The sequence below is a fragment of the Drosophila sulfurigaster genome, chromosome 2R (genome assembly GCF_023558435.1).
Source record: "Drosophila sulfurigaster albostrigata strain 15112-1811.04 chromosome 2R, ASM2355843v2, whole genome shotgun sequence".
NCBI classification, from domain to species: domain Eukaryota; kingdom Metazoa; phylum Arthropoda; class Insecta; order Diptera; family Drosophilidae; genus Drosophila; species Drosophila sulfurigaster.
Genome location: NC_084882.1, coordinates 2211878 through 2227015, shown reverse-complemented (window position 1 = coordinate 2227015; position 15138 = coordinate 2211878). Strand labels below are relative to the sequence as shown.

Genomic DNA, 15138 nt, shown 5'->3' with positions numbered 1-15138 from the left:
CCCAAGCAAGGGGCTCCAGTGAGCAAGAAGCTGCGAGCACCTGGCTCCACCAACACGGACTCGAACAAAACGAAACAGAGAGCAACGGTTGCTGAAACTGCCAGGCGGCATCTCGCCGTTGCTCTCATAGACAGAGGGACCCTAACGGGAAAATGTCTGCAGAGCGGTGGCGGTTGACCCATAGCAAGCTGGTCGACGCACTGTTTGTCAGGATGGAGAATGTCCCAGACAGTCCAATGCCTACGTTCGAAGGCACTGGCTGGCTGAATGGTGTCAAGATCCTGACATGCAAGGACGACCCAACATTGCAGTGGCTGCAAGCGACCGTACCCAAACTGGACGGGCTGTGGGAGGGGGCCAAGCTGGACGTGGTGGACAGGAATAATATTCCGTCCATGCCGAAGGCGAAAGTCCTTTTCCCAATAGTTGTTCAGGGAGAGCGGGCGCTTCAGCTGCTTAAAAAGCAGAACCCGGCCATACCGACGAGTGATTGGTCCGTGCTGAAGGTTGATGAACCTTTACCCAGTGGTGGGCAGCACGTGATCATTCAGATCAACAAGGAGGCCGAGGATCTGCTATACAAGCGCAATGGGAAGATGGCGTGGGGCTTAGGGAGCGTGTACCTTCGCCTCAAAAACGTCATCCCAACGACCAGGACACACACACGCTGAGGTTAGGGGAGGTTGAGGCAGATCTCGGTCTCGAGAGCGTGACCGACGCCACCCAGAACCTCAGCCTGACTGACAAGACGGAGGAGGTGGGGAGGAACTGTCCATGCAGACGGGCCCCCCCGCGAGTTTGCTAACCTCTAATGAGTGTGCTGCAACTCAACCTCCATAAATCCAAAACGGCTTCGGCGGAGCTACTCCTTGCCCTGGAGGAAGTGTCCGCCTACGCGGCTTTGGTCCAAGAACCGTGGATAGCGTCGGGCAACACGGTGGCTGGACTGAAGTCGCCTAACTATGATTTATACGTCCCGACATTGGTAAGCAGATCGAGAACTGCCATCCTTGTAAAGAAGGGGCTAAAAGCTCATCTACTACCTAATTACAGCAATGACGATCTAACCGTGGTGGTGCTGGAGAGCCGTGAAGGATGTTTGCTGCTGGCATCCTGTTATATGGCCCACGACAAGCCGGCTCCACCTGACGAGCTGCGGAGGCTGGTGGACATGGTCTGCTCCTCCAAGAAGCATATTATTATCGGAACGGACGCCAACGCCCACCATAGCGTCTGGGGAAGTCCCGACATCAATGACAGGGGTGAGTCAGTTCTTGATTTTATCCTTAACCATAAGCTTAGACTAGCCAACAGGGGTGAGGTATCTACCTATGTAGGTCCCACCTCCAGTAATGTGCTGGACCTAACGATTTCAACTGAGTGTACCAATGTTGAAGAGTGGAGGGTCCTGGATAGACCCTCCTTCTCGGACCATAAGTACATTCAATTTACCATTCCTTTTAACAGGGTACCTGCGGCTCAGCCGTTCAGAAATCCCCGTAACACGAACTGGGCGAAATTCTCTAGCCTTGTTTCCAAGTCTCTTGGTTCGCCGGGTAACATCAACTCGGTACAGGACCTAGAAACTACTGTCAATGTCCTTTCAGCAGGACTACTTTCAGCGTTTCGCCAATCTTGTAGACTCTCAAGACCGACGAGAAGATCGAAGCCACCCTGGTGGAACCCAGATCTCTCATCGCTACGTGGGGAGCTTACTAGCATGTTTCAACTTGCTAAGAAGGCGGACAACGAATATGTCTGGGACGAGTATAGGTCTCTCCTGAAGTCGTACAAGAAGATGATCCGATCATCCAAAAGGTCTTCATGGAGAACCTTTTGCTCGGACCTGGATAACATCAAAGACACCTCCAGACTGAGGAAGCTGCTGTCCAAGCAGGCTTCCAGTCCCAGTCTGCTCAAGTCGGGCGATGGAGCGTGGACGGAGAGCAGTGCTGAAACTCTGGAAGCACTGCTCTCAACTCATTTCCCGGATGTATTGGAATAGGGAACAGTGACTGGCAGCTCTTTCCTAGTCTCCCAGCTATGAGACCACCTGCCGGTCTAATTACAGACAACAAAATAATTTGGGCTATCGACTCCTTTGCGAAGGTCAGGTCGCCCGGTCTCGATGGACTTTCGCCAGCAATGCTGCAAGCCAGCAAGCCCACGATTGTTCCGTGGCTATCGGGTATCTATTCGGCGTGCCTCGCATGGGGTCATATCCCCACTCTTTGGAGGACCTCGAAAGTCATTTTCCTGCCCAAGGCGGGCAAATGCAGTCATGTGGTCCCAAATGACTTTCGGCCTATCAGCCTAACCTCTTTCTTGCTAAAAACATTGGAAAAGCTACTTGATTTGCACATCAGAAGCAACTCAATGCATCTGTTGTCCCCAAATCAGCATGCGTATACAAAGGGCAAGTCCATTGAGACTGCTCTCCATGCTCTAGTAGCCTCCATCGAAAAAGCAGACCACTATAAAGAATATGCCTTGGGTGCATTTCTTGACATTTCAGGCGCCTTCAATAACGTCACCACTGATGCTATTATGAAGGGCCTTACCTCAATAACACGGCACCAGCGATCCACAGATGGGTCAACCGCCTTCTTTGTGACAGGCGGGTGGTGGCTACGTGGGGCGATGCGGCCATTACAAAGGTAGTGCGAGGTGGCACTCCCCAGGGTGGGGTTCTCTCGCCTCTCCTTTGGAATTTGGTCGTAAATAGCCTACTTCTTAAATTTACTAGACGGGCCCCAAGTTAATTGCCTATGCTGACGACATAAGCATTTTGATAACTGGGAAATGCCCAACCACCCTTAGTTCCGTAATGGAACTTACTTTGCGGGAAGTTAAAGCATGGGCCGAATCAGCCGGGCTCAGCATTAACGCGGATAAAACGGACCTTATCCTCTTCACGAAGAGGTATAAGGTACCTGCGTGGTCCCCCAAAAATAGGCTGCACTATGCTAAAGCCGAGCCTAGCAGTAAAATACCTAGGTGTGGTCCTCGACAGCAAACTGACATGGAAGCTCAATGTGTTAGAAAGGGTGAAGAAGGCCACCGGAGCCTTGTACATGGCGAAAAGATGCTTAGCTGCACTTGGGGCCTCTCTCTAATCTAATGCGGTGGATATACATCTCAGTTGTTCGCCCTATCCTCACCTACGGTGTTCTAGTGTGGTGGCAGGCCACTGAAAAAAGGACGTACCTATCCATCATGGAAAGGACACAGCGTCAAGCGCTACTGTGTATCACAGGCGCTCTCAGGTCGACGCCAACTAAAGCCCTCGAGGTAATAGCTGGTGTCGAACCATTAAACCTATACGCGCAATCCATAGCCGCAAAATCGTCCCTACGGATTGCCGCAACTGGCAATTTGGGTCTGCTAGGCTATGGTCACAGCGCCATTGGTAGGGAGACTAGTAGAGACTTGGACTATACTATCCCCTTACCAGTACTGACCATATTAACACTATATTCTTGGAACCGGAGTGCTGGCGGGAAGGGTTATGCATTCCCGAAGCCCTCAACCTCTTCACCGACGGTTCGAAGATGGATGATGGTGTCGGAGCGGCCGTATACTGCCCGGACCCGGTCTCCAAACATTCCTATAAACTCCCAGACCATTGCAGCATCTTCCAGGCGGAAGTTTTTGCCATTGGAAAGGCTGCCGAATTGGCTCGGGGTTTACAGCGTAATCACACCTCTATTAACATCTTTGTTGACAGCCAGGCTGCAATAAGATCAATGCACTCTGATGTGGTCAAGTCCAAAGTTGTCCTGGACAGCAGAAGAGCAATAGAGTCGCTGAACGCATCTGCGGTCGTGCGTATCTATTGGATCCCAAGCCACCAGGGCATCGATGGCAACGAGATCGCAGACACTCTCGCCAAAGAGGGAGTAGGGCTCGATGTCGGTAACATGTGCAATGTTCCGATACCCCTGCGAACTCTAGGCAATGAAATTGAGGTGCGCTCTAGACTTCAGTGGGACGCGAGCTGGCGTAATGCCAACTCGTGCAAAACTGCAAGGCTGATGTGTGCCTCTACTAACAAAAACTTAACCAAATTCGTCATGCAGCTTTCAAGGAAAGACTGCAGGCTAATGCTAGGCATTTTAACTGGCCACTGTCTGTCAGCTGTCCATGCTGTAAAGCTGGGCATCACGAACAGTGATCAGTGCAGGAAATGCAACGAACCCGGGGTTAAGGAAACACTTGAGCATCTTCTCTGTAGATGCCCAGCGTTATCCCGACTCCGGTTGAAATACCTTAATTCGCCGTGCCACAACGATCTTCGGGACGTCTCACGGCTATCTCCTAGGATGCTGCTGGCTTTTGCCAAAAATGCATCCATACTGCGCGATTTCTGAGACGTAGATAAGCTACCGGTACAGCTACGGACCTCCACTGGTCTATGCTTTGCCCCGTACAGGGGCAGCCGGTCCTACCTAACCTAACCTTTCTTTATTAAGATACCACTTGATGGAAGATACCGCTCCCCAGAGGAGTCGCCGCACCCACAATACAGGAATTGTGAAAACTGCTTAATAATCTGGACAAAAAAAAGATTTATATCCCAAAAAAACACACTTAACTGTTAGAACGAGTATGTATTTTATAATTTTTCCTATTAATAAAAGGTTTATTTCTAATTTAGTTTTGCAAGAACCGTAACTTTTCAAATTTATATGAATGGGACAGTTACAAAGTGTTTTATCTGCTTTTATTGTTGTGTAAAAACATCGAACATAAGCCTCTAATTAGACCATCTCATTCGCACTACACCACAGGACGGTGTCACAATAAATAAAACACATTTCATGGACATAGTTAATTTTTTATTTGTTCTTATTTTGTGGGTTATAGTAAAATATGTAGCTTTTATAAAATACAAAACAAATTTGTCCGCAGCTTTCCCTCGATGTATTTAGTTATATAATATATGTATATGTAAATATTTGTATTTCAAAATGAAATCAAGGCCATGGCTCGTTTCAACACGTAAAAGGCCTTTTTCCGACCCCTTCCCACCCAACTTTGGGCCTTCACTTAATTCAATTGCAAGAATTCCAAGCAAATAGTGAAACATCTTTGCAACAACATTAATTGAATATAGTTAGAAAACGAATTTCGATGTAGTGCACTATATTGTTATACAAACTTTCTGGTGTCATATTCCATCCCAAATGAATAAACATACATATTCAGATGTATCGTGTTTTCAGAAAAACATAGAAAATATGTTTTAATAGTATAATATACAACCGATCAGATTAAAAAATAAAAATAAATACTGGTACTAAGAATAGTTATAGTTGTAGTTATTAACAAGTTTGTGTAATCGTACGTTAGCTTGATTTCGAAATCGCTCTTTTTTTATTTCATGTTTAATATAACCCATTGATTGAGCGTAAAATGGAGGAACTGATTTTTTTTCGTAACACTATTTTATTTCCTAAAGTGAATTGCATAAAATCAATTATCCGGTCGTTATCTGCATTCTTAGGGTCCATGTGAGGACTGGCTTTTATTTCTGTATATCCATTTCTAGCCATTTGACTTTCAACAATATGTAAACACGATTCATTTGCAATATCCTGGTACGTTTTTTGGCGCATAAGTCCAATAAAGAACGCTTTTACAATATGTTGGAGATTTGTTGAACCTTCAATTTTTGCATGTAAATCTCTTATCCCTATTGCCTTGCATATTGTTTGTAGAGCGCGATGACATACCAATCCATATCCATCAGGTTTTTTTGAAACAAATATTTTTGTTTTTCCAAACCCGGTATAAAAGTCGTGATTTATGGTTCTATTTTCATAAAGGTTAATGCTCATCAACTTTTGCCCAGCCCGATTTTTAGATTTTCGAAGAGCGGTTCGAACTTCTGGACCCTTAGCTAAAGCAAAGCCAGCCAAGCCATTTTTATTTCCAGTCACCGACAATACCGAGTATCTTCGTTTTCTTCCCATGTTTCCTTTCATTATAAAAACTATTTTATTTTCAAGCACAAATGTATCGAATGAAGTGAATTCTTCCTCCCCCACAGTGTCGGGAGGCCCAATACTACGACCAGGCATTTTGGTTCCAGACCATCCGCGGTCTATAGGATTTAATTTCATTTGTTTGAAATTTCCCATAGAATCACGAATTTTTTGTATGTTTTTCTCTCTATCAATGTTTTCAGAATGTTTTTGTTGATGTATAAGTTCGTTGCCTCTAATGATTGGAGCGTTTAAGCCCGGCCAAATACACGTCTTTTTTCCAATGCCAATAGCTTGCCCTTTATTAAGGTCCTTTGCTATTTTTTTTCCTGTGCCTTTTCCACGTCCTCGCTTTTTACCAGCATTACTAACAGCTGTTACCCCGCGCCATATATCTTCAGCAGGCACTATAAAGTAGATAAGAAATCAGTAGAGTATATAGAATAGAAATGTTAACAAAATTAGACAAAAAAAATCGAATGGCTTAATGGTTTAGGTTCTGTGAAATAAAAAATTCGTTCAATTCGTTGTCGTAGGTTCTCGAACATTTTTCAACATCAGTCAGAAATTCGAGGTTTTCGAGATAAATTTCTATTCAGCGGATAAAGCAAGCCACGAGAAAATTTGTTGGAAAAGATGTTGTCAAACCTGAATTTAATTTGCCCCACCAACTAGTGCAAACATTTCTCGAAAATATTTTGTTGTTATATTTATCAACGAGTCAACATGTCAGAGGTCACTGATAGCAATTCCCATGATTTATTTCCATAATGTTTATTTTTATAGACATCGCTTTTAGCTGGCCTGTTTAAGGATTGATTCATTTAACTCCTTATATATTATGAACAGTGACTGCAGTTCCTGAGTTCGCCGTTTCTCCAAACTGGATTACAGTAATGGGCAATTTTCTCTGTGATACAGTTTGACCTATTGCAAAAGTAATTTAGCTAACATAACTATTACGCTATGGTACTTGACACATGAAACCAGCAACCACATTAGACTTACATAATTTATTTGATACTCACATTTATTAAAGAAGCTTGTACTACGAGATATTAATAAATTCGATGATAATCCACCTAAATTTGCAAAATTGCCCACACGAAGGGATGGCTTCCATCTCTGAATGGATTTTAATAGTAATCCGGCCATTTCCCGCACTCTCGTTTTATTCAACTAGTTTTGTAAATTTGGTCTGGAATAATATCTAGGCATATTTATCGATAAGACGCCACTATACAAATATCGGTATGTTTTTTCGATAACATATTTTTTGTTTTTAAATCCTTTTTTTTTTTTAAATAATCATTTTTATTTGTTTAATAAATGCCTCAAAATATTTTGTTGATGTTTAAACTTCAAAATTTAAATTTGAAGACAAACTGCATTTTTATAATTTAGTTTGTCAAAAGAATAGAAAATATTGGTTACACTGGCCGAATCATTAAACATATCAGAAATGTCAAACCGTCTGCCTAATGTTTCCATTAACAGCTTTGTGAAGTGTATACATAGTATGTATTACATACACATATATATATACACATTACTGGACTCCTCGTCAAGACTCCATTTCTTATATGTACATACATATATGTATGTACATATATATTATGCTGTCACTTAACAATTTTGAAAGTATTTGCCTTCCCGGCAAAGAAATTAAATATTAATAATATTAAAAAATATAAGTGGAACGACTAAAATTAGCTAAATGCACTTAATTTAAAAGAAATAGATGACACCTTCTTCACATATTTCTTTGGCTACATACATATGTACATATGTAAATATCCCAACCACATTTTGTTGCAACTTTGTGGTTGTTTCTAAATTTATGGATAGTCCTGTGTATCCATAGCTTTAATTGTTTACTCTTCAAAGAAAAAACAATTTCTTTTCAATATTATTTTGTTAGAAACATTTTTTTCGATTGTGGAATAACTGACTTGAGATCCATGTACATTCCAGTATCGGAGTGTTGACACCACCTATTTATCTTGAGCAAGGACTGTAACAAAGAAATGCCGCCATGAAAACTCTTAACATGCGTTCTTCTCATATGAAGTTGCGCAGATTTATGTACATATGTATAGCGATTATCTTTATCTAAAACCCGTGCTTTATGCCTAAAATGGAATAAAAGGCTAAATTTATAAAACTAAAAATAATTAGTTTTTGTAAAATTAATAATAAATTTGATTAATTGTTGTTTTTGTATATTTTTACAATAATTACGTTTCCAGAATAAAATTTATACCACCCCGTATATTACCCTAAGTGGAACAAGCGCATGTACTTGAATGCGATTCTATGATGCAAACGCTTCCAACAAACTCACATTATTTGAAAAACTGTTTAAGGGGGCTTTTTATAATGCGAAACAGAAAAAGGTTATATTTAGTTTAAATGTATATAAACCTCTACTTATTGAATATCTTCAGTGTCATATAGTTTATTAAATTGCTCATTTTTAATTGATTTGCTTCTATTACTCCACTGATATACTTGTTATTCCTGCCTGAGTTTGATTATTTTTTCACCCCAGTGTTTTGAATCGTGCGAGTTTGCTCATTCAAGCTGATGCAAAAAGGAAGGGAAATTGACAGAGACATAGGAAAATGTTAAAAGATATTCGCCAAGTTGCTTATTACGATCTAAAACAGATATAAGTAAAATCAATTGATAAATAATAAATAATTTGGACAAACATATAATTTTTGAATGTTCTCAGCGTCGCATAATTTATTAAATTGCTAATTTGCCGGTTGATTTGTTTCTAGAGCTTTTGACATTCTTCTTCCTGCCTCAGTTTTTTTTTACTTTTTCATCGCTAAACAGCTGGTGGCGTGATGCAATTTTGGTGTAAGCGTTGGCATCATAGAACATCATTGCAGCAAATGCCCTTGGTCTACATATTGGATTAATTGCCTTTTTCCACTGCCACTCAGTTCTTTTACGTTTCGAACCGCCTTTTTTTCTTATGGGTTTTTACATGGGACGAACGTAACATTCGACCTGAACGGAAAAGAACCGAGGTTTTTTGATGCAGTGAAAAAAGGCTATAATAATAGCCTATTTCCACTGCACCCAAAACCTCGGTTTTCTTTGGTTTTTTTTTCGTTCAGTCCGAATGTTACGTTCGCCCCATGTAAAAACCCATATGAAAAACGTCGGTTTTTCTACGTTCGCGAGCTACGTAGAAATAGCGAACACACTTTTTGGGTAATTATGCGATATTTTTATCGATATGACAACGAAAAAGAGCTCAGCACTAAACAAACAGCTGACATTTAAGTGCGCCAAGGTATGAAAATAGAAAAATAGAAATGTTATTTTGCTTATTAAAGCAAATTTTTCATATTTTACATGAGCCAATAAACTCGAAAGCCGTAAATATCGTGGAGTGGCATCAACGAGGCTATGTTGTTCGAGTTATGGGAGGAGAAATGTAGTGTCTTTTATGGCCAATCCACGAAGGCGCTACACAAGGATGTCAAACTCCTCCGTATTAATTCGAAAATTATCTTCAAAAAAAATTTACTGTTTCCAGGAATATCACGCTCCCAAAAACACCCATGCCGTTACTAAAAAGTAAATATATTCATGTAAATATTACATTGCTGCAAGCAATTCTACTTACATAGGCCCAAACTGATGACGATTTCTTTACTATTGGCAATGACCTACACTTCCTCCACATCGTTAAAATCCTCATAAAAATCTTGCAATTTAAGAAAATTTTCCATTTTAGAAATGCGCGTGCTGCTTTTTGAATCCAACTTGTGTTTACATTTGAACAGCTGACATTTCAAAGCGGCCATAGTGAGAAATTTACCGTTGCCCTTATTTTTCGGTTCGTGCCAATGGAAACCCCGAAACGGGACTTTAAAAAAACGTAAACAAAACTGAGTGAGGTGGAAATAGGCTATAAGACTACAATCTCTATGCGATATATCGTATTTGTAGATAGATTGTTGTGGTGATTTATCGATATAAAATCTGTCATAACTAAATCAATAAAAACAATAACAAAGGATAAGCTGAAAGATTGATTCATCAAATAATATTTCAATTAATTAAAATGTCTTGGTTTAATCTATGGGATGGATTGAAAACTAAGACGTGCAGATACCTCTTACAAAGGTATTTGGGACAGTTTTTCGAAAATAATCTAAATTTAGAACAGTTAAAAGTGGATCTTTACAATGGAAAAGCTGTTGTTAAAAATATTTCACTAAAAGTAAATGTAAGTTCTGCTTGAAAATTGATTATTTACCAACAAAGCAATGCTTTGATTAGATTTTTTTGCTAAGCTATTCATACCTGATGTAAAGCTGTTTATATGTAGGTCATAAGTTTAATACGATCAAAGTATCATACTTGAATTTAAACAATCATATGTATGTACGAATGTACATATGTGCATACAGATATGTGTATTTATTGCGCCTTACCTATTTACAGTCAATGATAAATAATTGTATGATCCATTTTATTGTCAATAATTTAGTTCAACGTTTTAAGTTTACATATGTATGTTTATAATATAAATTTTATATGTTCGCATATGTATATATGTTCTATTTATTAACATACGGAAGATAAAATCTTTTATCATGTAAAAATTCAGAAATTCCCATACAGAGCCTGTTAAAAAATGTACATATGAGAACACATCGAAATTGTCATAAACTAAGTTTGTATGGAATATGAGGCAAATTCTCTATAGTCGATTGACAAGCAAGTGTGCTAAGCGTGCCTATGTACACATGTACATACATATGTCAATAAAATACACAAATGTATAGACTCAAGCATTTTTTTTATTCCCATTTGCTGCACTTAACAAAAATTAGGATTCCACTTTTCATTGCTGATCACAGTAGTTTGCAGTTTTAAAAAACGTTCGGATCAAGGTTTTTGGAAACTCAGCAACAGAAACATTCGGACTAGCGAAGTGAAGTTAAAAGTTATGTACATATGTATGCAATGCAGTCCATACAGGCGCCATTTAACTGCAAACATCTAAGACACGAGCAGTGTTGCCAGGTTTTGAGCACCCGTATAAGCTAAAGTTTTGAAAAAAAATAAGCTAGAATAAGTAAAATTAAAAAAAATGTTAAAAAAGCTATCCCCAAAAGAGAGAAAACATGAAACCTTATTAAGTTTTTGAGTGGGTGGCAAAAATCATTGGGGGCTATATTTATAATTAGGTCTTTAAATTTCCATTGCGACAGTTTCCAAAAGAAGCAAGTAAGAAAGCTACAGTCTGTGACTGTGAGATACCCGCTACCCATTTTGAGTAAAAGCAAAATAATCCGGTATTATTTTCAAAATATACCAAACATACTACAACAATATTAAAAATATACCAAACGGTATATTTGTTATATTGATATAGTACCGCATTCAAAATATACCATAGACGCCACAATATACCAGATTGTCAGCCAAAGCCCAAAGTCATAACACCTACCTATTATTGCCCATATACAGTAGATTCCGGTTATAACGACTTTCAAGGGACCGACCATTTTACGTCGTTATAACCGGAGGACGCACTAACCGGAAGGAGCAAAAAAAAAAAAAATTGTTTTTTGTTTATTTTATGGTTGCCAGTTCGTAATAGGCTTCTAAAATAAAACAAATTAATTTTTAAATAAAAAAAAAGTTTTTTGAGACATTTTGCTGGTGTAATGCACAAGTGGTCGAGCTTAAACTAAATGACCTCTTCATTGCGCATTTTGCGCATTAACTCACATTTGGCGAAATTACGCATTCAAAAAGCAGAAAAAACTAGAAATATAACGGAATAGGCTATGTGGTCTGCACACGCACGCTGTAAACATTTGTGTGACGTCAGCATTGCACTTCGACTGTCTCTCTCTAACAGCAGCGTTGCTAAGGCGGCGGTTAAAACTGACAGAGAGTAGTGAGAGTCTAAGAGCTTCGTGTCGCTGATACGCACACAAGCAAGGGCGCCGATCACTGATAAATACATACATTTCTAATTACGCCGTTTGATGCTTAAATTTGTTGGCAATTTTACGCTGAATTTTTTTTTTTTCGTCGCTATATCCGGTTGAATTCTGAAAAATTTCGTCGGTAAAAGTGGAGACGTTGTAAGCGGAGGCGCTTTAATATAAGTTTGTATGGGGACCAACCAAGCCATCGAGTTTTCGTCGTAATAACCGGTCGGACGCTATAAGCGGAGTAGTTATAACCGGATTCTACTGTATTTCTTAAATAACTTCGACAATTTTTATCTGATCGCAACCAAATTTTCAGAAATCATACCTACTAGTTATTATTGTATATACCAAAATTATTGTATATACCAACTCTTGCTTTTTTTTTGATTTGCGGGGGCGGAAGTGGTCGTGGCAAAAATTTGAAACAATCTTGATCTGCGTGCAAACATAACAAATGCTGTAGAAAAGAAATTATAGCTCTATCTCTTATAGTCTCTGAGATCCAGTGTTTCATACGGGCGGACGGACAGACACACAGACGAACGGTCGGACATGGCTAGATCGTCTCGGCTGTTGATGCCTCCTTCTACCTGTTACATAAATTTCCTGCCGGCACAAATTTAAAATACCCTTCTACCCTATGGGTAGCGGGTATAAAAACACCAATTCAAAGGTGATAGATGTATGTATGTCTTATTAAAGACCATTGCTAACATGTGCTCTTTTGATGCCGCGAAAAATTTGTTTATACATACATATGTATGTACATATGTATATCTTTTTTTGGCATTTGTCACAAACCGTTTATGTCGCAAATAGATTTAAAACTAGAATATGCTAGATTAATATTAAAATAAGCTATACTTTAAGCTATAAGCTAGATGCATATTTTACAATCTTTTTCCATTTTTAAATATGCTAGAACTAGTTTATACTAATCTAAACTGGCAACACCGATGTGAAGTACGCTGCGTTCGAACTTCGAGATGAGCCGAAGAGGCTCTGGGATTCTAATCGCAGCGCTCGGCTCTTCTGGGGTCGCAATAATACTGTTGCGAATGATATCTACGTTTCTATTTCAAGAGTTGAAGCATCTATATATTATATGGTTAGTGGTTATATGTACCAAAAATCATTCTTCCTTTGCTATTCGTTTTTTTCAATTGGTCTTGATGTGGAGCGTTCCGAAAATCTAAACTAAACATGGTCTGCGTGAATTACTGTAACGTTTAATATTAAATTATCATAAATTAAATAAGAGCATAAACAACAAGTCGAAAAAAATATAAAAAGTTATAAAATAAATTACAAATTTAAAAAGGCGTCATTAAAAGTTATTATTGTTATTAACATATGTACGTAACATATAATAATACATACTGTGACTTGCAAGAATAACACGAAGGTCTAATACACAGGCAACTGCACTCGTGAAGAAAGATACACAGATGCTCGATATTTCTGACAATTTGAAAACATAACAGTGAAACTTGACATTGCAATACATATGCGTTTAAATTGTATTGCAATGTTTAGTGACAAAATTCAAGAACCATAAATACCAAAAAATCTTCAAAACTGCGCTTGCTACACGATTTTTTCAATTTGAGGAGTCGGAAATCGGCGTGGCAAAAATCGAAAACAAACTTCCTTTGCGTGTTATACGAACATATATATATGAAGTTATTTTATTACTGATTTTTTTTCTAATAATCAAAAATTAACACCATCTACAAATTTAAGTTCGAAAATAATATATTTATACAAAATTCAAAAGTGCCCAAGAGAAATACACCTTATTTGGTGTTAATTTAAGAAAATGTTGAAAAAACACAATTTTGTGATTCCTTAAATTCGTATAATTATTTTAGCAAATCAACTTCTTTTCAATCATCAAAAAAATAATACATTTTAAATTAATTTTTATGCAAGTAAACGTATGTACGTCTATCCTATGACACTAATATGCTTCTATTGTAATTCAATAAACTTGCTTTTTACTTTTTTCAGGCTATAAATGAATTATTTGAAGAGCAGGGTTGGGCTTTTGAAGTTATTTCTGGACACATTGGATGTTTGACCGTAATGGTACCATGGAATGCTTTGATGACAAATGACAGCTCTCTAAACATCTCAGATATGACTATAACTGTGAGGCCAGTAACCCGGTCTCAAAGTGCCACAACCATGCTAGAATCGATGTGGTCATCTGTAAGCAGCTCTATGCAAATGGCAGAAGAATGTATGAAGCAAATTGATGAAGACATACCGTTTTTAAACCACAGCAACACACTAGTTGGACTAGAAAAATTTGCTGAAACAATTGATAATGGTGAGTTTACAGGAAGAGTGGAAAATGTTGCTGCAAATTTTGGTTTAATTATTTCAGATTCTTCAGAAACCCTAAAATTTTAAAGTTTTTAGCAGATTTACCAACTTTATCGAACATGGCTCTCACCATATCAAATTAAATTTTCCTATCTTTAAAATCTTTAAAATTTAAAGAAATCAATGCTACAGTTGAATTGGCTCAACTGTGAGTTACGCGCTACCCATTTTGAATTAAAACAAAACACGACTGCATTACTCAAAAAAAAAAAAACTAAAATAATATACCGTAATAAGCCGAGACAAATTGTATTTTTGTATATTTGTATAGTGCTACATTCAAATACTATACAGTGCAAAACATACTAGACTATCAGCCAAAACAAATAAGAACCCTAGTAAGTGGGTGAATTTTCCTATACAAAAGAATTTCTTTAATAACTTCGACAATTTTTGTCTGATCGCAACCACATTTTCTCTATCTCTCTGTCTCTCTGAGATCTCTGTCTCTGAGATCTAGGTTCTCATACGGACGGTCGGACAGAAGGACATGGTTATATCGGCTCGGCTGTTGCCGCTGATCATGAATATGTATTCTTTATGGGGTTGCAGATGATTCCTTTTAACCTATGGGTAGCGGGTGTAAAAATATCGTACAACAATCATTAAATAATTGACGCGTGATGGTGGTCTTAAAGAAAGGTTTTGTCTGCTTGCTATCCTTTACTACTTTTTACTTTCTAGTTTTCTATAGTTTTACTTTGGGCTTTTGCTTCCATATTGTTTTCCTTTATTGAATGAATCAATTTTGCATTATCTTTTTTCAATAATCTCAATTATAATGT

General features: G+C 38.5%; 2 protein-coding genes across 13 annotated transcripts in view; one reads left to right on the top strand and one right to left on the bottom strand.

Annotated features, from left to right (window-relative positions):
* Positions 1–5239: 5239 nt before the first annotated feature.
* On the bottom strand, positions 5240–7241 carry LOC133838896 (small ribosomal subunit protein uS5m). Its single transcript, XM_062270146.1, is given in 3 exon segments — positions 5240–5437; positions 5439–6394; positions 7016–7241. Coding segments are annotated over 3 exon segments (1221 nt in total). The 5' UTR covers positions 7143–7241; the 3' UTR covers positions 5240–5299.
* Positions 7242–9997: 2756 nt separating this feature from the next.
* Positions 9998–15138, top strand: part of LOC133835510 (autophagy-related protein 2 homolog B) — a 93890-nt gene continuing 88749 nt past the window's right edge. For 6 of the 12 annotated variants that reach the window (XR_009893592.1, XM_062265472.1, XM_062265475.1 and 3 more), the window contains exons 1-2: positions 10000–10239; positions 13976–14297. Coding sequence is in view for 10 of the 12 variants with exons in the window: in XM_062265472.1 (XP_062121456.1) it covers positions 10075–10239; positions 13976–14297 (487 nt within the window). In the remaining 2 variants the exon portion in view is untranslated. Of the gene's footprint in view, positions 10240–13975; positions 14298–15138 lie in introns of all 12 variants that reach the window. The other 6 variants (XR_009893593.1, XM_062265481.1, XM_062265483.1 and 3 more) reach the window with 3 other exon arrangements.